The sequence below is a fragment of the Helianthus annuus genome, chromosome 13 (genome assembly GCF_002127325.2).
Source record: "Helianthus annuus cultivar XRQ/B chromosome 13, HanXRQr2.0-SUNRISE, whole genome shotgun sequence".
Lineage (NCBI taxonomy): Eukaryota > Viridiplantae > Streptophyta > Magnoliopsida > Asterales > Asteraceae > Helianthus > Helianthus annuus.
Genome location: NC_035445.2, coordinates 14659794 through 14686478, shown reverse-complemented (window position 1 = coordinate 14686478; position 26685 = coordinate 14659794). Strand labels below are relative to the sequence as shown.

The following is a 26685-nucleotide window of genomic DNA, read 5'->3' as shown; positions in this document are numbered from 1 at the left end:
CTACGGGTTCCGCCGAACCCGTACCCTTTTATGTAGCTCGCCCGCCCCTGGATACAAAGCATATGTGTGTTCCATTTAAAGATGAGCAAAATAAACCCATAACCATCCCAAACATCCTAATCACTTTCAATAAAGAATCTTGAAAATAGTTTTTAACTACAAAACAAAACCATTATATGCAAAAGTTTAAAAAGAAAATGATCAGGTAATAAAAATAATGCTTTATTATTGAACTATCTTGAATTATATGAACCTACATAACAATTAACTTTGGTCTTAACAGGTTCTCATGCTACAACATCTTCTTCTTCCTAGTCATTTACGCATATGGGCAACCTCCATAACCTGTAAATTAGTATAAAACTGGATAAAAATATAAACTTAGCTTCGAATTCATCAAGTTCTTTTTATTTTTATTTTTTTTTAGCTTTAGCTTCAAATCTCAAAAGGGTTCTTTCAATTTCTAATTAAAAACTAATCTTTGGTTGAACTCTTTAATGGGTTGATTAAATTGGCAATCAAAAACTAAATTTTGGTTAACTTTAATGGGTTTCTTAAACAAAAGAAAACAAAACTTTTGTTTAAATTCTTTAATGAGTTGACTGATATACCAATAAAAAATAGATTTTGCATTCAAATCTATTTTAATTGGTTAATTGGTACAAGATTTTTAAATAATTTGATGATCACTTACTTGGGTCAGTGAGAGTGATGAGACCAGAGTTACCAAAATGACAATTCCATGGGTTTCTTCCCTTGCACTGATAATAAATGTTCATAGCTATGGATGCATGGTTAATTAGGTTATCAGGCAAAAAGCATGCACCACCTTTCTCCAAGATCCTACAATCAATTTGCGAGCACGTGAAATTTACAATATCTAACAGTTCCGATTGACTCGATGATGGCTTTGCAACACACCATGTTTTCTACAACAAGAATAGCCGAAAATTTAGCCATTTTCTCCCTTTTAAGGACAAACATTCTTTTGAGTAAATGAAGGAAGATTATGCCATACCTTACCCTGAACTGCCCTCGAAGTCCCAACTGCAAAAAGCCCAATAAGGTAAATCAATTTAAGTGTGATTATTATTTAATACAGATATATACACACACATAGAGAGAGAAGTTTACTATACCTGAAAGAAGTAATAAAAGATATGCAAATACTTTAGCATCCATATTAAGAAATGATGATTTAATTTTTTTTGTGTTTTTGGGTGGTTTTAAAGGAGAATGGTCAGGGGGAGATGTATAACGGCTCTATTGAAAATGGAAGATCAAGGCGTTACAGTATTTGAATTACTATTAATTTGTGAAGTTAAAAATTAAAAAGGTGATAAAAACCAAAGAGAAAAGAGAAAAAACTAAATTCTCATTATTTAACATTACAATATATAGATGAACACAGCTATAAACCCTAAAGCCCATAAGTAATGGGTTGGGTCTAAATGTCTGGTTTATAACACTCCTCCTCAGACATTTAGAATTATACACAGTTTAACAACGTACTTCAGGATGATGTTAAATAGGTACTTCAGGACCTGAACAAATAAACTGATACTACTGGATCAGCTATGCTGCCTCATTAAAAACCTTACTAAGAAAACCCAGTGGGACAAAACTTAGTTAAGGGAAAAAGAGTACAGCGTGTATAATTCTCCCCCTGAATTCAACAAACATCTTTCAATCTACGAAGACCGATCTTGTGTGATAGCTGATTGAAACTGCTTCTAGGTAAAGATTTCGTGAACAGGTCAGCTAGATTTTCACTTGACTTAATATGGCAAACATCAATTTCCCCTTCCTTTTGCAAGTCATATGTTGAGAAAAAATTTGGTGAGATGTGCTTTGTTCGATCACCCTTGATATAACCTTCTCTGATCTGAGCTAGGCAAGCATCATTGTCTTCATAAATAATTATCGGCTCCTTCTTGATCTGTTCTAATCCGCATGCTTCTTGTATGTGATTAATCATTGATCTCAACCACACGCATTCTCGGCCAGCATCATATAGTGCTATCAATTCAACATGGTTTGATAATGTTGCTGTAAGTGTTTGCTTAGTTAACTTCCAAGAAATTGTTGTGCCACCGTATGTGAATACGTAACCTGTCTGAGATTTTGCTTTATGAGGATCTGATAGATATCCGGCATCAGCATACCTAACAAGCTGGGATTTTTGATCTCTCTGATAGAAAAGACCTAAGTCTTGTGTCCCGCAAATATACCAGAATATATGTTTTATGCCATTCCAGTGTCTACGTGTTGGATTCGAACTGTATCTCACTAGTACATGTACTGCAAATGCAATGTCAGGTCTTGTTTTATTTGCGAGATACATAAGGGCACCGATCGCGCTTAAGTACGTTACTTCTGGACCAAGTACTTCTTCGCCTTCTTCTTGAGGGCGATAAGGATCCTTGTGTGGATCTAGCGGTCAGACAACCATAGGTATGCTAAACGGATGTGCTTTATCCATATTGAAACGTACTAACATCTTCTGGATGTAGTTTGATTGATGGACAAATGTGCCATTGCACAGATACTCAAATTGTAGTCCGATACATAACTTTGCCATACCAAGATCTTTCATTTCAAATTCCTTCTTTAACAACTGAGCAGCTTTCTCTATCTCTTCAGGAGATCCGATGATGTTGATATCATCAACATAAACTGCTATTATAGTGAAATTTGAGAGTGATCTTTTTATAAAGACACATGGACTGATTACATCAGACTTATATCCTTCCTTTTCGAGATATTCACTAAGTCGATTGTACCACATACGACCAGATTGTTTGAGACCATATAAAGATCTCTGGAGCTTTATAGAACACATATCTCGAGGTGTTGATTTTAATGCTTTAGGCAATTTTAATCTTTTAGGGATTTTCATGTAGATGTCATTTTCAAGTGTCCCGTATAAGTATGCTGTGACGACATCCATTAGTCTCATATGAAGTCCTACAGAGATTGTGAGGCCGATTAGGAACCTAAGGGTTATCGCATCCACTACAGGGGAATACGTTTCCTCAAAATCAACTCCTGGGATTTAGGAAAACCCTTGTGCTACAAGTCGAGCCTTATATCGCACAATCTCATTCTTTTCATTTCTCTTTATTGCAAACATCTATTTATAACCTACTGGTTTAACGTCTATGGGCGTTCGGACTACAGGTCCGAAAACATGTCGCTTTTCAAGCAAATTTAATTCGGCATTTATGGCTTCTTGCCATCTTGGCCAATCATTTCTGTGCATGCACTCTTCTAAATTTTTAGGTACGTAATCATTTTCATTGATTACATCCGTTGCTATAGCATATGCGAATATATCATCAACACGTGTTTTATTCCGGTTCGACATTGTACTATCTTGTACATAATTAATAGAGATCTCATTTTCGTTCGGTACCGGTGTTTCTTCTGAAACTTCATTTTCCTCTGGATTCATAGTTGTCTCTTCTGGGACATTTACCTCTACCGGGGTTTCACTTATAATTTTTTGTGAGTTTTCACCAACTGCATTACTTTGCTCTTTTCGTTTCCGTGGGTTTTTGTCTTTGGAACCGATTGGTCTCCCACGCTTTCGTTGTATAGTAATCGCTTCTGGGATTACTTCAATTCGAGCAGGTGCATTTGATGCTGGTACATGTGACTTTGTCACTTTATTCATGTCTGTGAATGCATCTGGTAATTCATTCGCTATTCTTTGCAAATGTATGATCTTTTGGACTTCATATTCACATTGACCACTTCGGGGGTCGAGATTTGATAGCGATGATGCATTCCACGTTATTTCTTGTGTTACCAGTCTTTCTTTGTCCTTATCTCCCCCTAAGACTGGGAACATTATTTCATATGCCTGTCATTGGTTCTAAATATTTAATTATGGACGGGGAGTTAAAACCTATATAGATACCCAGTCTTCTTTGGGGTCCATTGTATTACGTTGTGGTGGCGGTATCGGTACATATACCGCACAACCAAAGATTCTAAGGTGGGACAAACTTGGTTCTCGTCCGGAGACCAGTTGCAATGGGGAGTATTCGTGATCAGCAGTTGGTCTGAATCTAATCAGTGCAACAGCATGCAAAATAGCATGACCCCATGCAGAAGATGGTAGTTTACATCTCATTAAGAGTGGTCTAGCGATTATTTGTAATCGTTTGATCAGAGATTCAGCTAAACCATTTTGTGTGTGAACATGAGGTACTGAATGTTCAACATTGATCCCGATTGACATACAATAGTCATTAAAAGCTTGAGATGTGAACTCTCCCGCATTATCCATCCGGATGTTTCTAATTTGATTATCGGGGAAATTGGCTCTCAATTGTATTATTTGAGCTAAAAGTCGGGCAAATGCTACATTTCGAGTAGCTAAAAGGCTCACATGTGACCACCTGGAGGATGCGTCTATTAAGACCAAGAAATAGTAGAATGGTCCACACGGAGGATGGATAGGCCCACAAATATCCCCTTGGATTCTTTCCAAAAATAAGGGGGTTTCATGTATCAATTTAGTTTGTGAGGGCCGAGTTATAAGTTTGCCCAGAGAGCATGCTACACATAATAAGTCTTGTGATAGCAAAACTTTTAGGTTTTTGAGAGGGTGCCCGGTTGCATTTTTATTATTTGTCTCATCATTATGCTACCAGGGTGACCTAGACGGTCATGCCATATATTGAATGTATCTTTATCTAACAGCTTTTGGTTACACACCATGTATGATTCGATAAGGTTGATATTAGTACAATATAATCCAGAGGATAAGGCTTCTAATTGTTCAACAATTGTTTCTTTTCCATATTTTTTTTGAAGTAATTTGAAGATATTCAATCTTATTTTCAGATATTGTTTTTAGGTGGTAACCGTTTTTTCGAATATCTTTAAAGCTGAGAAAATTTCTTCTGGATTTACTAGAATATAATGCATTATCAATAGTTAATTTGGTACCCGAAGATAATGTTATGTGTGCTCTGTCGGAGCCTTCGATAAGGTTACTGACACCAGATATAGTACTAATCAGTGTCTCTGCCGGAGACAACTCAGAGAAAAATTTCATATCTTTGAGAATAGTGTTAGTACTACCGCTATCTACCAGACATTCATCACCAATAATAGCTCTGCTGGAGCTGGTATACATATTTCTTCTGGAAATAATAAAACACGTTAAGTATAAGAAATTGCATGTTTGAGTATGATAAAAACATAGTCTAGAAAGACATTAGATTAGTGGCCGCATTTACTAGTTCTGTAGATAGAGCTTGTTATTTTGCTTCGTGACTAACAAACATGGTATTAGATCAGTATATTTGGTAAATTTACATTCTCAGTGATCGTCTCCCCTAGACTCTTTGCTTCTAGATGAGTTTTAGCATCAAAAGCCCACGATCGATAGTTGTTGCCCGAGATTTCAAGTGTAGTGAATTTAAGCTTTGATAAATGCGACATTTTATCTATAAGTGAAAGAATCAAGAATTTAAACTTAAACCGCAATATATATATATATATATATATATATATATATATATATATATATATATATTGTAGGAGAACTTTAGGTTCTCTATAGATAGAACTTCGGGTTCCATACGTTAGGCTGTTTATGGGAGGCTTTGATGGTGTGCGGAGAGGACCTCCACACAAGGCCCGCGATTTCGAGGGGCATGCAATTTAAAAAAATCCGATACGTATATGTTATTTATTTATTTTTTTTAAATAGTAAACACATACCACTTCCAATATAGGCCCATTTACAAATCATTTTTTTATTGTTTAGAATTTAACTCACTTGAAATCAGGTTTATTGAACCCAATACTAATTTGATTTTTTTTTAAATAATAACAAAACATAAAAGAAGGGCACATTTTTTCAAGCTCGAACAGGGTATGTGAATTCTGAGAGACGCCTCTAGCTGTTTTTATATAATACTAACATTAATTTGATAATTTAATTAAATATAGAATATATGAAATTTAATTAAATATGTGGTTATATTAAACATAATTTAATTAAAAAAAATATATATTGAAAGAGACTTACCATCTAAATTTACTAGCAGCATAGTAAATAATTAAACGGTTACCATCTAAAAATTATATTACACCGTTTGAGCAACAAACCCTAAAGTCACATCAATTGTCAATAAAATGTTGTGAGGTATATATTAAAATATATTAAATGCTTTCCTTAAACAGTTGTATCCCATTCATCATCTATTGAAATATAATATTATTGTATGTTATTATCATCAACAAATATATGCCATTATATCATAACGGATTTAATCATTAAGAGAGGAAAAAAAAACGGGTTACTCAGAAAGAAAAAAACTGTTCCGGGAAAAAAAAAACTGTTCCAGCAATACAATTCTATCATCTGGAAGAGAGTATATATAACAACCTTTTCTCGAGAACTCACCGTCGCAGATCTATTCGGAGATCCAGATCTACTCGCTAACGAAAACTTCACCGATGATGACGTCACCGGAGCGAGCCCGTGAAGGTTCACACGTGTCGGAGATGACGGACGGCTGTAGACTCGACTCGAAACTGGAGATGAGTAGAAACTTAACCGGTTAAACGCCGATGTAAACAGCATCACCGGAACGGTTGGCGGTTGAGGACAATCGCCGGAGAAAAGGTCGCCGGGTAAGAGTTTTGTGTGCGGCGGTAGTGACTGTCGTTGTGTACCTATCGATTCATTGATTTGTATGAGGATCGATTCTTAAAAATTGTTGTATGTGTTCATAATATATGTTTCTTTATGTACAAAATCAAAGAGAAATCCTATGTTTTATATATATACCACTATACTATATATGGATTCGAAAATTCGTGGTACCCACAAAACCAATATATAGTTATGATAAGATATACGAAAATTAACAGTATACGTCAATATATGAAACCTTGTAAAATATGTATAGTTGAAAAATATATTGATCCATATACAGTCTGGCGTACCTGGATTGTGATGAACGGCAAGTTATCGGAATCCAAAAGTGGTGTTAATGAATTCCTGATGTTGAAAATTCCAGATGAAGATCGATGGATGTTCCTGGCGAAGAGCAATCGTGCTGATAACGTGATAAAAACCAAAGAGAAAAGAGAAAAAACTAAATTCTCATTATTTAACATTACCAGATATAGATGAACACAGCCCATAAGTAATGGGTTGGGTCTAAATGTCTGGTTTATAACAAAAGGGAACCATAATTTTTTTTTTATTTTTTTTTTGTAAACGTTCATATTGAGTTCATCTGAAAACCAAATATTTATATAATATCAATTTGTAATATTTGTAGGCATGAAGGATTGTACCCATATGTTTAGTGAGTTGTACTCATATTTGGGTTCTTTTATCTTTAATTTCTTTTACTTTGGGTTCTTTTATTTTTAATTTCTTTTACTTTCAACCATAAATCACTTTTAAACACATACAAATAAATATTTGTAGGCATAAGGGGTTGTACTCCAATTTGTAGGTGTAAAGTGTGTGTGGTTCAACGTTTCTTTCTAAGTTTTGCGAGTTAACACAACGCAACGTGCACGTGTGGTTCGATGTTTTTATGTCGTCTATTTTTTCCCGTTTGACAAGTTCTTCATAACGTGCGGGTCCTAGATGGACTTAGTTATTATTATTTTCTATATTTATGTTTCGGTTTAATTGCTTTGTATTAACACGTCGCAAATTCAGTGTTGGTGGTCGCTCACAGTGGTGTGACATTGATACTATTTGACACGGTTTTACGGCCCCGCCGTAACACGGGGTGCTAAATACTTGTTAAGAATCAATAGGAAGATATATTGTTTAAACATCAAAGACTTATCCGTTGAGTGTAAAATATAAAAAAAAATAGGCTTATTTTCTTACTACTATTTGAAACTTTTTCTTAAAAAATTATTTGTGTATCTTGAATTTATATGTTGACAATTATCTTAAATCCTTTATGTGTTGCATTAATTTTTTAATTAACTACCTAAGTTATATATTATAGTATAAAATAAAAAAAAAAAAAACTCTATAGAGACGACACCTATAGTCGTTCCTATAGTTCACCCTACAGGGAAAACATGTCATCTTCGTAGGGTTTCTCTGTGTTTTAAGCTAAGTTAACTTGTAGGGACGACATGTGGGCTCTATAAAATGAAAATATTTTTTTATTCTAATTTAATAAATTAGAAGGGTAAAGTTAACGTACAAAGTGTCTTATCATACAAAATGTACAAAAGGCATGAAAAAGCCAAAAAAACGCGGTGATATTTTCGTAATTATTTATTCGCAGAGTAACTATCAAAATTACTCTACAAATGAATTTGTAGAGTAATTTTGATCTTCTATAGTAATTTTGTAAAATGATCCTGTAGTGTAATTTTGATCTTGTAGAGTAATTTTAAGCTTGTAGAATAATTTTGTAAAATGTTCTTGTAGAGTAATTTTGATCTTGTAGAGTAATTTTGTAGAGTATCATAATTACTCTACAAATGATATTTTATGTTAATTTTGATCTTGTAAGGTAATTCTGTAAAGTATCATAATTACTCTACAAACGATTTTGTAGAGTAATTTTGTATTGTATGTTGTTTGATAAACTTGCAGAGTAATTTGATACACTTGTTGAGTAATTTTGATGCAGAGTTGTTGGGATTGAACCCTATCAGAGGAACAGATAATTAAAGCTAAAACTGGTTCACAACAGTGGGTTCATCATAAGGAGTAGTTTACACCAGGCTTTCCCCTTGAAAGTGCTTAAAACATCTGATGTTCTCTATCCACTGTCCGTATACAACAGCTACTGTCCTTCAAACTGCTGATGAAGCCCTAAAGACTGTTAAAGATTAAACACTGCTGGTTCAATCTACTGATGCTATCTAAGTACTGTTGTTGATTAAAGAACTGCCCACTCAAGGACTGATCAACTTTGATGAAAGCACTGATAGTCAAACATTAGTGCTTGGAAAGCAATAATGGAAGGAGAAAGCAGTAGTTTAGTTTGTCACTTGTATTGTATAGAATCAGTGGTTAAGTTAATAGTGTTTGTATAAGAACAGTGGTTAAAGGTTGTTAGGTTGTTAGATGTCACTTTCATGGTGACGTCAGCTTAGATGCTTCAGTGGTTTGTTTTGCCTATAAATGGAACAGTACCCTGTACTGTTACATTTGGTTGACTGAGTGAGTTTATCTCCTCCAATCCTTTCATCTTGAGCGATCAACCAGTAAGCATCATGCTGAGGGGGAGCTTTAGTATGTAAGCATATCTGTAATCATTTCTGTATTGTAAATCTTTCGACTAATGAGAAACATGTGTTTACTGAAAACTATTTCCCTTTGATTGTGTTTACAAAGTTTGTTTTCAATTCCGCTGCATTAGATCTCTGTTTTACATTCATTCATTGTTCAAGTATTACAAACAAACACAATCATGAGGGCCTCTGATCCTAACAATTGGTATCAGAGCTTGGACAGTCAAATTCGATCTAACAATCAATTTGACATAAAGTTCAGCTCAAAATTCATTGATGCTAAGGTTGATCGTATTTAGTTGAAAACAGAGCAACGAATAATCACGTTCAAAGTTATTATTCAAAAACTCTGTAAAACAACCAAGATGTCATAAGACACACAAAATCCTCGTAATATACGATGTCATGCATGAATCACCAATAGTTCCAGATCTGAAATTCGTCTGGTGACTTTGGTTGGATTATTCTCTTTACAAAATCAATTTCAAGTAATGTTATGAAGTTTGTGATGTTTCTATCATGTCTACGGCTAAGATGTTTACCTCTTGTCGACACTAATCCTTATTTAGCTAAAAACATTAGGATGTTCGTTAACATAAAAAGAGGGAAATTAAAACTTTAGTTATTAGATCTTATGTATTGAATAACAGGTTGAGAATCCTCAAAAGGACCAAATCAACTTTGTTAAAAATATATTAAGAAAATCAGATGTTAAAATAGTCCAAATCATATGTAATGTGAGATTTGACATAAACATGTGCAAAAATGACCAAATCTCTCTAAACATTGCTGTAAAATGATTCTGGTCTAAGTGTTCTTTCTATAAAAACCTCCTAGTGAGTATTTCAGTACTTACAGATGGGAAGGGTAAAATTGGAAAGAAGAAAAAATCACAAAAACTCACAAGTGTGTTTATCTCAAAACTTTTGAAATCAAAAGAAAAGAGCATAAATATAAAACACTTTAGAGTCCACAAATTGGGTTAACAATGGTCATCAAGCAACTGTGTGCATTCTTTAATACAGGGAAGTTCTGGTAACAAAAGAATCACCAGTAATTAAAACGTACAAGAGGACTAGTCAAAACTTTTCAAAATCATCACATGGTGATCAGGCTTTTAAAAGGCTTTCAAAACTATTGTGAACATGTTTCCTCATTTTTGCAATCAACTGACGAGGAAATGGTCCCAAACAGTGGCTAAAATGTTTTTTTTAAACTACTGACCATTTTCCTAAATTTGAGAATGATGTATCATGATCTTATAACAAGTGATAATTGGAAATGTACCAGATCCTATTGATGTTGTTTTCAGAAAACCTTTAGTTATTTTTCTTGAAAAGGTGTTTCTCAAATAAACAGGATATATTATTCTTTATTTCTTTTCTTAAGAGTGATATATTTTGTACTTTTACTTGTTCTTGTTTGTAAAAGTTCAAAGTCCTGTCAGGATATAGAACCTTTTATTTTTGGTGATATATTTCCTTGGAAATGGATCAAAAGGAGATTGGTGTTTATATTTGAGTCATTTCATTCATAAACTTGCATAGGAAGTATGGTTGTCAAAAGGTTGACCCTGCAGGTATCCCATAATCATCACTGACAGATGCTGAATATGATATTGTGCTCTCAAATTTCAAAATCACCTTCATCATTAGAGCAGCAGTTGTCCAAAACAAGTCATCAAAGCCGATCCAATGATGCACTAACAGTTGTTGACAAAGTAGCTTTCAAATCCTTAACATCACTTTACCCCTAACTACTGTTGATAAAAATTCATCTAAAATAGATAAAATCATCAGCTGCCAAAACTATCCATAATCAGACATCACTCTGTGAGGGATTGCTATAAAAAGGTTTGATTCTTCTGTCTCATGGTTCAACCTAAAGGTCAACTGAAAGATGTGCTATGTTAAAGCATTCTTCCTTGAAAAGTTGGTTTTTAGATCTGGATTGCTTAAAAATGTTTTCAGAAAATCAAAAATTCATCCTTAAAAATAGCCAAAAATGAAAACCCTCATTAATCCTTAAAAGTTTGTCATAACCACTTTTTTGGTTCAAACCTCTGTCTGTTAAAAGCTATCTACTGCTAAAAAGTCAACCTCTGTTCCGTCATTACCATTGTTAAATATTGTTGTCAAAAGTCAGTACTTTAATCCACTGACAAAGGCTATCCACTGATAGTTAAAGTCATCCACTGTTTTCAGTTTGCCTTGTAAACCACTGATAATTGACCCATCAGTGGTTACCCAAATGTAGGATCGTTTTGTGACCCAACCGAGTCGTTCAGAAGAGTTCTTAGACTATAAGAAAGGCGGAAACAGACGTATAGACTCGAAACAGCTTGAATATCACTTTAACCTTCTTGTATATTGAATTGACAGAGTTTACAGTTACAAGAAATACCGGCAGCACTTCGGTACAATATCCTAATTCCCCACCAAATGAAATGATCACTAGCCTATTTATAGAGATTCTGATTCCCCATGAAAGTGCAATGTTCATTTCGTGAGAAATCAACATTTCGTGGGAAATCAACATTTTGTGGGAAATCAACATTTCGTGGGAAATCAACATTTCGTGGGAAATCAACTCTAAAACTCTATTTTCCTGAACTACGTGACTCGATCTAACATATCTAGTGTAAGACTCGATACAAGACGAAGTCGACAGATGTATGCACTAACAGACTCCCCCTCAGATGTTGACGAGTCTTCAGTGTCGAGTCTTTTCATCTTCAGTCTTTATCAGTCTTTGGGCTTTTCCTTCCAATCAACATCAACAGACTCCCCCTAACAATGTGCTGGCATTCCTTAAGTTCATCAGCATCATCTGCTTCAGGACCGTAGTCTGGCAATTTACAGATTCAAGCAACGCAACCTGGATCACCTGCAAATTCTCTACCCAAAACATAAGTTTCATAAAAGATAAGATACAACAAATATAGAAACCCTGCTATCCACTTATAGACACAATCTAAACAAGAAGATTTATTATGCAAGACACTGATGAACCCCTTGTATATATATATATCATTTTCATTTCAAACATCTTTAAACAAACTTTCCCAAACCTATTCGTCATGTTCAGCATTTGGAATTTTGAAAATCAGCTTTCCAACATTAGTTGCCTAACATCTTTTTGAATTTTTTCAAAATTTATGTCAAAACACACTGAAAATCTTTTTGGAATTTTGTGAAATAACCAAAATGAAATGCAGTAAAGAAATATTTACATACAATATTTTTGTGAGTTTGTGTAAGAGGATCATATCAGTTTATGAGACAAATCACCAACACCTTTAAGCTTCATTTCATTTTAAGTTCTAAACAATTCACCTAGATTGTCAGTATATTGATCCACTTAAATTTTCACACAAAGTTCAACTGATCCGAGATACGATATTAATGTCTTAAGAACTTAAACTTATCCGTGTGTCCCACTACTTGAATATACTCCCGTACCCAGATCCCAATATTCAGTCTTACAGGTGAGTATACCTAGATGATATCTGTAAGGGGTTAGATGCGAAACCGTGAGAGCTCAGGTCAGAACTTCTGTTCAGCAGAAAGATGACGGCTCGACTTTTGGTATGTCCCCTTTAGAGGATCTTTTCTTTCAACAGCAATGACTATGAATTTTATTGTTTCATCAATTTGTTGAGGGCGGCACTATATTTCAAGCTTTTGCAGAAAGTATTATACGGGGACTAGGTCAGAATTTCCATTCAGCAGAAGTCCCGGGATAATACCCCAGATATCACTAAGCATAAAGACCTAGTATCTTAGAAAGAGGGACCTTTCAAACAAGATTTCCGGGGTTACCCATATATCCAAGAAGTTGTTACCCATGATATAATCAAGTTTGAATTTTAGGTTTATATCTCGTCACAATCTACTAAAAGTGCAAAAACCTACTGACACATCCACAGTGAGATTGTTTATCACATTTTATCTTTTCATTTCATTAGCATGTTGTGACAGTCCACTGATGTACTATCATTTCCTCTTTTCTACAACAAAACTCATTTTTCGATTTATCATGTTTTTGGCTTTTTCAAATTTTCTAATGTTTTTGGATTTTCTGAAATTTTCTTACTCCCCCTAAAATGCAAACACATTAAAAAATTTGAAAACAAATTGTACATAAAAATGACAACCGATATCAAATCACATCAATTCGCCATCCACTAGGCATAAACAATCAGAACTCCCCCTTTCAACAAACTATTTTCTCATTATGATTTCAAAACACTTAAGTTTGTTTTAATCAAAATGATTTTTCCGGAAAATAAGTTTGTTTTTACCACTTGTAGGGACTGGTTCATCATCTTGTCTTCAACCACTTGTAGGAAATCAAGTACAAATTAATGTCCCTGATTTACCACTTGTAAGTATGCACAAACAGACCTCTGTACCACTTATACAACAAACAATCAAATACTAAGAATGATGCCGATTCCTGATCCACGATTACAAACTTGGGATCTCCGGCAAGTCAGTTTTTTCCTATTCAAAGAAAATATCCACCCAAGCCTGACCAGCCTTGGGTGTCACCGAGTCATCATCACTCGGTTTCTTACCTTTCCTCTTCTTCTCATAGAATTCTTTAACCCCTTTGACTTTACCGTCAATCATCTTACCAAAGATATGTTTAACCTTGGGGTTAAAGGCCTTTTCAACATCAAAAACCTTTTTTTCATCATAAAATTGATTTCATATCTCAATTTTACCAATTTTCTTTTTAAAATTTTCAGCACTCAATGGTGGAAAATTTTCATCATCCATCTGAGTTACTGACTTTTCACCTTTTACTTCAACCTGTGGCTCCTCTGATTTTGTGGAATCAGATTCATCGCCAGAAGATAGCTCCTCTGATTTTGACCTATCAGAATCATCGCTAGAACCCTCACCAGACTTCTTAACAACCCATTTCTGGTTGTCAGATTGAGCTCTCTTCTTGTAAAACCTGTTTGAACATTCACCAATTTCAAATTTAGAGTTTTTGAATAATTTGGTTCTATCAATTGGTGGCTCAAACTCAACCACTTTCTCTTTGAGTTTAGAAACTCCCTGTTTGGTTTGAATTGCTTGCGAACAGTTCATCGCAAGATGTCCAATTCTACCACATTTGAAACAGGTTCGAGTTTTCTTTCTCTGACCAACATTCTTCATCTCTTTTTGCTTCTTTGCAAGAAACTCTTTGTTTGACTGCTTTCTGAACAACCTTTCTTTCTCTTCTTCAGAAGATGTACCTGAAACAAATGTCATTTTTGATTTAAAATCACGAACATATTTTTCATTTTTCTGTTTTTCTGTTGGTATAAAACCCAATCCTTTCTTTTTTGAAATTACGGTTCTGATTTGGTTTCTTTTGAAAACCAGAATCATAACCGTTTTTCTTGTTTAATCTTTGCTGCACTCTTGAGGTGTAATTTTTAGGTTTATCAGTAAGATTTAAATTTTTTATTTCAGAAATATTAATTTCTGTTAGTTTGAAAACCTTGTTTATCATTTCAGCTTTGACACCTCTTATTGGAAATTCCTCATCAGAATATAATTTGTCAGAATCATTCAAAGTGTAAGCAACTTTAAACGGTTCATCATCCAAATTAGATTTTGATAACATGAATTTTCTATCATAAACTATTTTGCCCTGTTTTTCTGTTTGACCCGGAGTGCTTGACTCAGACTTTGACTCTGAACTAGACTCCGACTTTGACTCCTCTGTTTCATCGTTATCTAACACATGATCCACTACTTTCTTCATCAATTGAGATTGTTGATCAGTGTCAGATGATGTAAAAATGACATCATTATTTTCTGGCAAATTGACTGACGACTCCGACTCCCACTGTAAGTTTGTAGCTTTTTGGACTCTTTCAGAATTTGGATTTCTGGGCAAATATCCATTTTCCAGCGGGGGTGGACACTTGTTGTAACTGACACCTTGTTTCTTACCAGAATTCTTCTTGTCAGTCTTTTTCTTCGTTTCACTCTTCTTCTTTTCAGGAGTCTTTTCATCAGTGATCTTCTGCTCTTCAGTTACCTCATCTTCTTTAAATGCCTTGATTCCTTCAACGGTAGGATAGATCCTGTCAATGACATAAGAAGTACATGAGTAACTTTTCAACAAACGATTAACTCTTTCAGTTTCAATTCTTTGTAACTCAAGCTTTTATTCCAAAGCAGCACACTTCTCGATGTAATTGTTCACAACTTTCTGCTTGATCATGAATGCTCCTTGAAGTGTTTTCATTGTTGTAGCTTGCTCTTCACTAGTGTCATTGTACATGTTCATCGCTTTGTTCAACACATCATATGATTCTTTCAATTTGTTCATATTGTGGATCTATGAACTGTTTTGTTTCTTTACAGTTTCACAATTTTCACAAGTTACTGGACTCTTCTTTGCTACAGCTTCTTCATAAATCTCGAACTTTGGAACTTCTTTTACTTTTCTTCTTACCACCGGTACTGTTTCATCATCACTGCTTACCTGTGTCTTTACCTTTTTCTTTTTCTTCTTGGCTTTCTCATCCTCACTATCACTTTCTTCCAACATCTTCAAATGTTGTGCCATTTGTTTTGCATAGTATTCAGTACCATCATCATCACTATCTTCTTCAATTTTGGCAACAAAAGCTGTGTGAGTTGTAGCTTGATCAGGAACATAATCATCCCAAGTAAAATTCTCCCAACTAAACCCTTCAGGTAATCTCTCATCATCTTGATCAATAATCAAAGCACTACCATCAGCCCTCTTTGAAAACTCTTGATTAACCACACAAGCTCTTTTTGAAGAATCTTCGATCACATTCCTTCCATGTGTTGTTTGTGCCTGATGTTGTTGTTGTTGAGGCTGTTGTTGAGCAACTTGATGGTAAATGGCCTTCCTATAGTAATCATTGTTGTTGTTGAACAGATTTTGAGCTCCACTTGCTTCGTGATTGGTGCACTCCCTCTTGAAATGTCCTTTCTCCCTGCAACGAAAACAAATGACTTTAGATTTATCAAAACCTAAAGTAGAAATGTTAGCTTCTCGAAGATCATTTCTTCCTGTGATCTGCTTAAATTTCTCAGCTCTCCTCAACACACTGGCCAAACACCATTTTATATCCATATGCTCCATTTCCTCAGCATCGATCTGATCGTAATCCTCTTTTGTAAGAATAGGATTCCCGATCTTTCCTGCAACAAAACTGCTGTAAGATTCCAAAACCATTCCTAACAAAGACATGTGATTTTTAGCAACTTCCTCGGAGTAATCTTGATCATTCTCAAGATTTAATACAATATTGCATTGAAGTTTTCTTCCATTCTTTGTTGCTGAAATGTTTGGATCAAATGATGGAAATGATGAGAAACTTGTTTTGCTGTTTGATCCTGTTGATGAATTTCCAGATGAATTCTTGGCATTGTAAGCAGTTTCCACTTTTGGAGAAAAATTTGTGGTTTTCTCATTCACCCCTGCTTTGTAGTAAAGCCCGATATCCTGTTCACCGTCGAAATCTTTCATCCGAACAATCTTTCTTTGCTCCATCTCTTGAGCTTCCAACTTTTCGATGAATTTACTTAAGGTGAGAGTGTTAAACCCTTTCTTGTTTCTGAGCATCATCAAATACGTGCCCCATGTTTTGTGTGGCAATGCATCTGCTAACTTCTCTATCAGTTCTTCATTATCTTTGTTGATGCTTACCCTCTTCATGTTTACCAACAAATTGCAATATCTTTCAATGATTTGCTTTGTACTTTCATTCTTCAAACCACGAAACAAATCAAATTCTTTCTTCAAAAGTGATTTCTTGTTTTTTATCATCTCTTGGCTACCAACAAACTTTGACCTTAGTGCTTTCCAAATCGAATAAGAATATCCATTGTGTTGTAATAAGACCATGATATCTTCTTTTACAGCTTGTTGTAGCAAACTCAGCATCATTTTCTCATTCTTGTATTTCTTTTTGTCATCCGCACTCATATCCGTGATGGCAATCTCCTCTTCATCGTCATTTAACGACCTCACATACTTTGTCTCGACACATTCCCACGCATCAAGATAGTTAGCTTGCACCCAATTTTCAAAACGACCTTCCCAACCCTTATACTCCTCGATGTTCATGAGCTTAGGCGGTTTTTGCATCGTCCCCGTTTCATTTTCCAACATCGTGTTCTGTGCAAGAGTAATCGGAGTTACTGGGGTAGCGAATGCATTGAAAAAACCTTCGTCCATGTTTCGGATTTTCTAAGTTCACAAATGTTGGTGCATATGTCTGTTGACTTTGTCTTAGGTCATGTCGGTAGCTTGTATAGGGGTCTAAATGTAAATTTATGTTATTTTGATGTGATTCCGCATGCATATGGTCATTTCAAGGGAAATCAGAATTAATGTGATTCCGCTTGAAATGACACATGGTCATTTCAAGGGAAATCAGAAGTTAGTGATTCCGCTCGAAATGACAACTGTCATTTCAAGGGAAATCAGAAGTTAGTGATTCCGCTCGAAATGACAAGTGTCATTTCAAGCGGAATTAGATGCCTATAAATAGTAGGTTGTAGTTTCTCATTTGGCATGGAATCAGAAAGTTGTAGCCGAACTCTTGCCAGTTTTCCATGTGAATTTTAATGAGAAACAAGTGTTAAAAGTGATACTATTCTGTTTTCTACTCATTTCTTTCTGATTCAACCTGTTTGTGTGATTCCGCCACATAAACAGTGGTATTTTGACTCTGATTGACTCAATAGATCGTCAATATCGATCCTACAATTGGTATCAGAGCCAGTTATGAGCTAAAATACCTGAGTCAGAGCATTTTTCTTACACTTGTTGGATTTCTGGACATTTCCACGGGCAAAATGGACTGAGTATTTGATATATTGTGTAAAAGTGTGTTTTAACAAACCCTTAAAAGAATCAGCTTAAAATTCGGCCTAAAATTGGTTAAAATGGATTGATAACCTGATTCCGTTTGAACAAAGCTTTTGTGATTCCGCTTGAAATTCGAGCGAAATCAAGGATTCCGCTTGAAAAGTGCCTTAATTTCGCTTGAAAACAATTAATTCCGCTCGAAATTGTTTGTATTAGTTCAAGCGAAATCAGATCCCGCTCCAAAATACACCTGATTTCGCTTGAATCTGCCGGTTTTAGATTCCGCTTGAAAATGATTAACTCTGATTTCGCTTGAAAGCCAGCGGTAATTCCGCTTGAAAAATTATTGCCTGATTTCGCTTGAGCAGGCATATCTTGTGTGAAATCATAACTATGTGTCAGTTCATGTGATTCAAAGTTTTTGGCCCAATCGGATTTGTTTGAAAAATTAGTTTGTCGGCGATCATTGAGATATTGAGGCCCAATCACAATTATCGGTCCAATCAGTGTTTGTATTGAAACGGTTTGCATGTGAAGGATAAAGTTGTCGGTCATTGATTCATGTGTATGACTGATTAAACTGCCAGTCTAATGAATATTAAAATTGATTAAAGATCATTGGCCCATTCGATTTTGTTAAACATTTAATGATGTCGGACTAGTGGATTTTGAGACCCAATCAAAATTGTTAGCTCACTAAACAATTAAAGATAATCAATTCATGTGCTTTAAAAATTGACGGCCCAATCAAGTTGATGTATATCAGTTTTGTATAAAATTGAGTTGTCGGTTAAGTGTATTGAACGGCCCAATAGAATTCAAGATTTGCATGTAAGTGGCCCAATCAAATTGTTGAGTGATTCTAAATTGTTGGCCTCATTTAATAGAATTCAAGACGTTTAACAAAGAATTTGTGGATAAATGTTTGACGAGAAGGAAAACGTTAAACTTGAAAGACTAAATGATTGGTATAGTTTTTATTATGATGGTGCGAAAAAAGGAAGTTTTGGTTGAAAGATTTGAATGTTTCTTGAGTAAGAAAAATGAAACAGTTATTAAATTGGAAAAACGATTTGAAAGCTTAATTGAAATTTTAAAAGATCATAAGATAAGCATATCAAATGATAAAAAGATATCAACATTTGCTGACGCATTACCAGCTGAGTGGAATGAATTTTTGATTAATCTGAAAAAGGATTCTAGATTCACAAAGTTGTATTTTAGTGAATTTATCAGTGAGATCAAAACATTCAATTATAAAAATGAGAAGGAAAAGAAGGAGTTGATAATTGAAATAGAAAAGAACTTAGAAAATATAAGCTTGGATGTGGTTCGTGAAATAAGTAAAAGAGTTAATATGTGTCTTGCAGCTAAAAATGTTATGAAATACGATATTAAGAGGGGTTGTTATATTGATGAATATATGAATCCTCTTGATTTTGTTAAAATTTTTTGTGCAGGTACATACAAGACAAAGACACAGGATATTTCAAAGAATGAAGAAGCAGAAAAAGATGAAACTTCAAAATGTGGAGAGAAGTGCTTAAACTGTGAAAAATCTGAATCAGACAATGCCAAACTCTTGAAGGATTTGGAGAGTTTTGACATTGAAAATCAAAAATTTGAAGGATGAGAAGAAATCTGATGATAAACAGATTCTTGAAATATAGGAAAATTTTGAGAATTTGAAATCCGAAAATTTCAAATTGTTGAGTGATTTGAATAGTTTGACATTAGAAAACAAAATTTTGAAAGAAAATGAAAAAGAAAAAGAATTTGAAAGCAAAATTAAATCTTTAGAAAACAAAGATCTTTGGATAAAATTGGAAAACAAAAATCTGAAACAAAATGAAGCAAAATTTCAAGAACATATAAAAGTTTTAGAAAATGAAAAATCTGTTCTTGAAAAGAATATAGTGGAAAATGAAAATGCAATTACTTCTCAGCTTGAAAAAATCTCTCAGCTTGAAAATGAAGCTAAGAGTGCAAGAAATAAAATTGCTGAGTTTGAGAAGAAATTAAAAGGTTTTGTGACCACTGCAGCAATGATTGATCAATTATATCCAAAACCGATCAATTCAAATTGTGATGAGAAAACTGATGATAAAAATAAAAAGAATGAGAAAAAGAAAATTTTTTTGAAATTAAAAGAAAAATATCAAGAAACTGTTTTGCAATCGACTGGAAAGGGTGAATGCTCTATGCAAAAACCTTTGAAGAAGAAAGTGGAACAGAAACAAAAAGTTAAAAATTCAGAAGATGTTCAAAACAAATATAAAAGCTCATCAGTTCAATCATCCAATCATGATAAAAAACCACAAAAATTGAAAAATCAAAACTCACGGAAAATTGGTAATGAGTGGTGCAGGTTTGACCACAGTGCTTCAAAGCCAAATCCAGCTTTCAGGACAAGTGCTGATTACCACAAAGCCAGACAATGTTATGATCTGAGCATTTGGTGTGAAAGTGGTGAATGGTACGATAACAGAGTGTGTTACACTTGTGGTGTTCAAGGACACATTGCTGTTAATTGCCAGAATCAGTGGTTTGAGATGAGGAGATGCTATAACTGCAAATCAAAGGACATATTGCCAGAGATTGCCCAATGAGATCAAATGAAAGATCGAGGACTGCATCTTAGAAAAGGGTGAAGGAATCAGTCAAAGTCAAAGAAAAGCCCAAGGAACTTAAAGTTTCAGAACAGAAAGTGAAAGAACAGAAAGTGAAGCTTTCACAAGGGCAAAAAGACAGACTAAGAAAGAAAAGGAAGAAAGCACGAGAGTATCTCGAAAGGATTTTGTCCTCGGATAAAACTGAAAAAACAGATAAAAGTTCTGATAAATCGTCTTGCTCTCCAAAGAATGACAAATCAAGCAAAACGAATTCATCAGATGCAAATCTGAGGACAGAATAGAGTGTTAAGAAAGAAAAAGTTCCTGGCGATGAATTTGTTTCTTCGGAAGCAAAGGAGCCATGTGTTGGTAATGAATCTGACTTGTCAAAGTCAGATGAGCCATGTTCTGGCAATGAATCTGATTCGTTAAAATCAGGGGAGCCATCTGTTGATCAAAAAGGAGAAAATTTAGTTTCGCCAATGGATGATATCAACTTTCCACCATTGCGGACTAATAATTTTAAACAAAAAGTTGGTAAGGTGAAAATTTCGAATCAATTCTATTCTGAAAAGAAAGGATTTGATGTCGAAAAGGTGTTCAATCAAAAAGTGAAAAGTATTTTTGGAAAAATGGTTGAGGGAAACGTTAAAGGGGTTAAAGAATTTTATGAAACAAAAAGGAATGTTCAAACCCCGAGTGAAAATAACTCAAATACACCCAAGGACCGTCAGGCTTGGGTGAATCTCTTTAACTGAAAAACCTGACTTGCCGGAACTCCCAGGTTGGTAATTGGGGAGTAGGAATCGGCATCTTTCTTGAGAAATTCACAGGTTGGTAACTGTGATATTTCGACTTATAAGTGGTTAATCAAGGACATTAAGTTGTACTTGATTTAACTATCTTAAAAGTGGTATGATTATTGGAAATTGTTTTTGCGATAAACTTACAAGTGGTTGAAAACAGTGTGATGAATTAAACCCCATGTTTGTAAAACGACACACAAAACTAACTTTCCGGAAAAACCATTTTGATTAAAACAAACTTAAGTGTTTTGAAATCATAATGGGAAAATAGTTTGTTGTCAGGGGGAGTTCTGATTGTTTACGCCAAGTGGATGGAGTATTGAAGCAATTCTCGTCATGTTGTCATTTTATTTGTACAGTTTATTGTTTTCAAATTTTCCCAGAAAAATCAAAATTGAAACATATTTTGATTTTAGGGGGAGAAAAATTTTTAAAAATTAGAAAATTTGAAAAATCAAAAACATTGAAAAATTCAAAACGAGTTTTGTATAAAAAGAGGAAATGATAGTAAATCAGTGGACTATCACAGCATGCTAAAGAAATGAAAAGTAAAATGTGATATACGGTCTCACTAAAGATGTGACGATAGGCTCAGCTTGTGACAACTCGAGTTTCTGACTTTCACTTTCGCATTTATTGCACATTGACTTTGACTGTTTAGTAGTTGACTTGTTTGACTTGTAATCATACATGTTATATTTTAATGAAACGTGTTACGAGTGTGCATGTATGTGACTTATTGATGTTGAAAATAGAACATGAATTATTACAGAACACTTAGACTGATTCACCATCAAACAACTCGATGAGACAGAGTTGTGATTCGCGTGAACTTACTCGACGAAACAAAACATGTTTCGCCAACCCGAACTCGACGAAACACATGTGTTACGCCGAGCCCAGTCTCGCCAAAGCCCACTACGGGCCCAAATCGGTAACTTGAGTATATTATTGTGAACCGACTCATGTTTCACATCTTTTGGAAAATAAGAAAAACCCTAGAACTTTCCCTGTGTAACGGCGACCTTGAGGCCCTAGATCAATCCCGTCCTTGCTCTCATCTATTGCGGTTAGTGTTTAATTCTTACATGATCGTTAGTTTGGTATCCTTATAAACTGTTAATCAAAAAGTATGATCTGTTGATGTTATGCAATGCTAGACCTTATGTTGAATCCCTTGATGATTGTTGATGATAATCACTATGCATAATAATGAAAACCGTAAACACTACTCGAATTGTATGGTGACATGGTGCTAAATCTACAAATGTTTAGGGTTCAGGATGTTGTAGCCTTGATTGGATTATTGATTCATGATAGATTGATTTATGTGGTAAAACCGTAAATTATGTGTATAGACTAGTTGATGTATAGTAAAGATCAATTGATGTTAACGAAAGATGTTGCCTGATTCTGTATGATAATGATTCTGTGTGATGATGATGACTGACATTGTTCATGACGGCTGATTAGGGTTTCTGTGTTGATACTGTAACTAATCGGCATGAATGACGTAATTAATTGTTGACGTAACTGCCTGGTCCACGAAACAGAACTCATGACGAAACAGGATTTAGTTTCGCCAAGAGCTATTGACGAAACAGGATTTTGGTTTCGTCAAAGGGTCCAACAACGAAACAGATAATGTTTCGCCAAAACATGTTTCGCCAAAACATGTTTCGCCAAAAATGTGTTTCGCCAAATGTATAATCTGTCCAGTAACTCAGCCTAAATCTGTTAAAGGTTAACTGAAATATTTAACTGCTGTTAAATGATGAACATGACTTGCATAATCTTGAATACGTGCAATGTACTATTCGGTGATATGTCTATGCGTGAACAATATGAATACAAACTGATTGTGCGTACGTGCATACCCTAGGACGTGATTGATTTACTTCGAGCACATACTTAGCATACCGAGCAAACCCAAGGTGAGTTCACACAGCCAAGGCATGGGGTTCCCGGGTGGAAATGGGATTGGATGACTTATTGTATATACTCAGATGATAGAACCTAACGATAAGATACGGCTAGACTAGTAACACTTATTGAACTGATCTTCGCACACCTGCCAAGGGTTGGCCGCAATATTATGACTGACATCGCACACCTGCCATAGGAAGGCCGCGAACTAAATTTACTAATCTTCGCACACCTGCCTGGGAGGCCGCGATACAAAATAAACCTAGTCTAGAATACTTGGGAAATTTCCCCTAATCTTCGCATACCTGCCTAGGAGGCCGCGATACGAACTAATACATGAATAACGAACGAACATACTGATACACGTACTATTACGACTTGCTATTACTGAATATACACTGTGAACTCGCTCAACTAGTTGTTGACTCTCTGCTGCATGCCTTGCAGGACCTTAGGTACTTTTGGAGCTTGCACTAGAGGCGCGGTCGTTGTGGTCAAGGATCGTGATTTCTATGTTGAACTGTTATGGCATTTAAGACTATTAACTATGTTTGGGTTACTTACATGCTTCCGCTACTTAAACTATGTTTTGTTGGAACATCAATTGTATTGAAATGGGTTTTATGGATTACTTTAATTATTTATGCTATGTTCAATATGATTGATGGCTTGATCCTGGTTATGTCAACGATCCACAACGACGCTTCGCTCCACGTGCAAGACTCAACATCCTAGGTAATAAGGTTTATGTTTATTACCTGCTTGCTAGAACTATATAGAACTTTGCTCGTAGTATGCTTAGATTACATTGCCTATTATACGTCATTACATGAGAATACCTATGTGCTTACACTCTTCTGTCATCGCACTACTCGCGAACCTTTCTCACTTACTCTACTTTTACTATGAAGATCATGTCTGGACGTGTGAACATGACTCAAGCCCAGTTGACGGCACTTATCAATGAACGAGTAGCTGCGGCACTTGCAGCTGCACCAGCAGGTAGTATACCCTGCGGATGGGATACACACTAGGATCTTTGAATCCTACATTCCTAAATCAACCCTTGTATTTAACATTGTCCTATTCTATGCACAATAGGTCAAAACGCTCCACAACCTGTCTGCATATTCAAGAACTTCATGGACTGTCGTCCAAGCACTTTCAGTGGCACCGAGGGGGCAGTGGGACTCCTCCATTGGTTTGAAAAGCTCGAGTCGGTATTTGAGATGTGTGAATGCCCTGAGGCTCGCAGGGTCAAGTACGCCACTGGCACGTTGGAAGGAATTGCGCTAACCTGGTGGAACGCGCAAGTTCAGATCCTAGGGTTGGCAGCTGCTAACGCCACACCTTGGGAAGATTTCAAGGAACTGATCAAATGAGAATACTGCACGCGTGATGACATCCACAAGTTGGAGGTGGAACTGTATCATCTGAAAATGACGGGGTCAGAAATCGAAGCTTATACGAAACGATCAAACGAACTGGCCATCCTGTGTCCAACGATGGTGGACCCTCCAGTTAAGCGCATTGAGTTGTATCTCAAGGGGCTTGCGCCAAAGATTCAGAGCCACGTGACGTCGGCTAACCTCAACAACATCCAAGACATTCAGCGTCTTGCTCATCGACTCACCGATCAGGCAGTGGAACAGAACAAGCTGCCAAAACGCATCAGTGCTACCACTACTGCTGTCACTATTTCTGCTACTCCCAGTGACAACAAGAGAAAATGGGAGGGGGATTCCAGCAAGGGATCAGTTTCTGATCAGTCTCAAGCACAGCAGCGCAAGACAAATGACTACTAGAGTCCGAATCAGCAATCATCAGGTAGTTAGGGACAGGGTGGATATCGGGGAATTCACCCATGGTGTAGTAGGTGCAACAAACACCACAGTGGAAGATGTCGCAGGGAACGTTGTCAAAGATGCCTCAAGATGGGTCATGAGGCTAAGGATTGTAGAAGCTCACGGCCAGCAAATCAGAACCAGCAACTCCCACCGCCAGCTCCACAGAACCAGCAGCAGCCACAGCGTGGAAACCGGGGATGTTTCCAGTGTGGGGCTGAAGGCCACTTCAAACGTGATTACCCTCAATTGAACCAGAACCAGAATCGCAACAACAACAATAACCAGGGCAACGGGAACAACAACAACGGGGGAAACAACAACAATAATGGCAACGAAGCTCGAGGTCGTGCTTTTGTGCTGGGTCGGGGCGACGCAATGAATGATCCCAATGTGGTTATGGGTAAGTTTCTTCTCGACGATATTTATGTTACTGTCTTATTTGATTCGGGTGCTGATACAAGTTATATGTCCTTGAAAATGAGTAAATTGTTAAAACGTACACCAACACCCCTAAACACCAAACATGTCGTAGAGTTAGCAAATGGTAAAAGTGTAGAAGCCGCACATGTAATCAAGGGTTGTAGCATCGTTTTAGCTGGCCAGACCTTCTCGATTGATCTTATACCCATAGTTTTGGGTAGTTTCGACGTCGTCATCGGTATGGATTGGTTATCCCAACATCACGCAGAGATTTTATGCAAGGAAAAGATCATTCCTATTCCTCGCTCTAGTCAAGAACCTCTCGAAGTTCAAGGCGACAAGAGTGGTGCTGTGGTTGGCATCATCTCTTTCTTGAAGGCGCAGAAATGTTTATGAAAGGGGCATACTGCAATTCTGGCACTTGTCACTGACGCATCAGCAAAGGAAAAGAAACTGGAGGATATTCCAGTTGTACGTGACTTTCCTCAGGTGTTTCCTGAAGATTTACCCGGTTTACCGCCTCACCGCCAAGTCGAATTCCAGATTAAGTTAGCTCCTGGAGCAGCACCAATAGCCCGCGCACCGTATCGTTTAGCTCCAACCGATTGGAAGAACTGTCGAAGCAGCTACAAGAGCTCTGGAAAAGGGCTTTATTCGTCCAAGCTCATCGCCTTGGGGAGCTCCAGTACTTTTCGTGAAAAAGAAGGATGGCACTTTCAGGATGTGCATCGACTACCGTGAAGTGAACAAAGTGACGGTGAAGAACCGTTATCCTCTTCCGCGTATAGACGACTTATTCGACCAGTTGCAAGGGTCGAGCTACTACTCCAAGATAGACTTGAGGTCAGGGTATCATCAGCTGATAGTCCGGGATGAGGACGTCTCTAAAACCGCTTACAGAACTCGCTACGGTCACTACGAGTTTCTCGTCATGCCATTTCGGTTAACGAACGTGCCTGC

The 26685-nt window shown here is 36.1% G+C and overlaps 1 protein-coding gene across 4 annotated transcripts; it reads right to left on the bottom strand.

Annotated features, from left to right (window-relative positions):
- Positions 1-210: 210 nt before the first annotated feature.
- Positions 211-6835, bottom strand: LOC118485597 (glucan endo-1,3-beta-glucosidase 12-like). 4 transcript variants are annotated; one of them, XR_004876972.1, is made up of 4 exons: positions 6410-6835; positions 1019-1047; positions 695-929; positions 211-345 (listed from the first exon to the last, which is right to left on the bottom strand). XR_004876972.1 is itself a non-coding variant. In XM_035981897.1 (4 exons), the coding sequence occupies exons 1-4, from the start codon at positions 6605-6607 to the stop codon at positions 320-322; spliced, it is 402 nt and encodes a 133-aa protein (XP_035837790.1). In that variant the 5' UTR covers positions 6608-6835; the 3' UTR covers positions 211-319. The 4 variants fall into 4 exon arrangements, 2 of the variants coding, with proteins under 2 accessions (XP_035837790.1, XP_035837791.1); XR_004876973.1 differs by having other exon boundaries at positions 6428-6835; XM_035981897.1 differs by having other exon boundaries at positions 695-843.
- Between the last annotated feature and the right edge of the window lie 19850 nt (positions 6836-26685).

Bases quoted from the DNA above. Each gene is read 5' to 3' on its own strand.
- LOC118485597 (XM_035981897.1), bottom strand. From the start codon at position 6,607: ATGCTGTTTACATCGGCGTTTAACCGGTTAAGTTTCTACTCATCTCCA. The intron at 1,048-6,409 runs GTTGTTATATAT...GGCTTTTTGCAG, and splicing joins CGGTGAGTTCTCGAGAAAAG to TTGGGACTTCGAGGGCAGTT. The intron at 844-1,018 runs GTATGGCATAAT...AATTGATTGTAG, and splicing joins CGAGGGCAGTTCAGGGTAAG to GATCTTGGAGAAAGGTGGTG.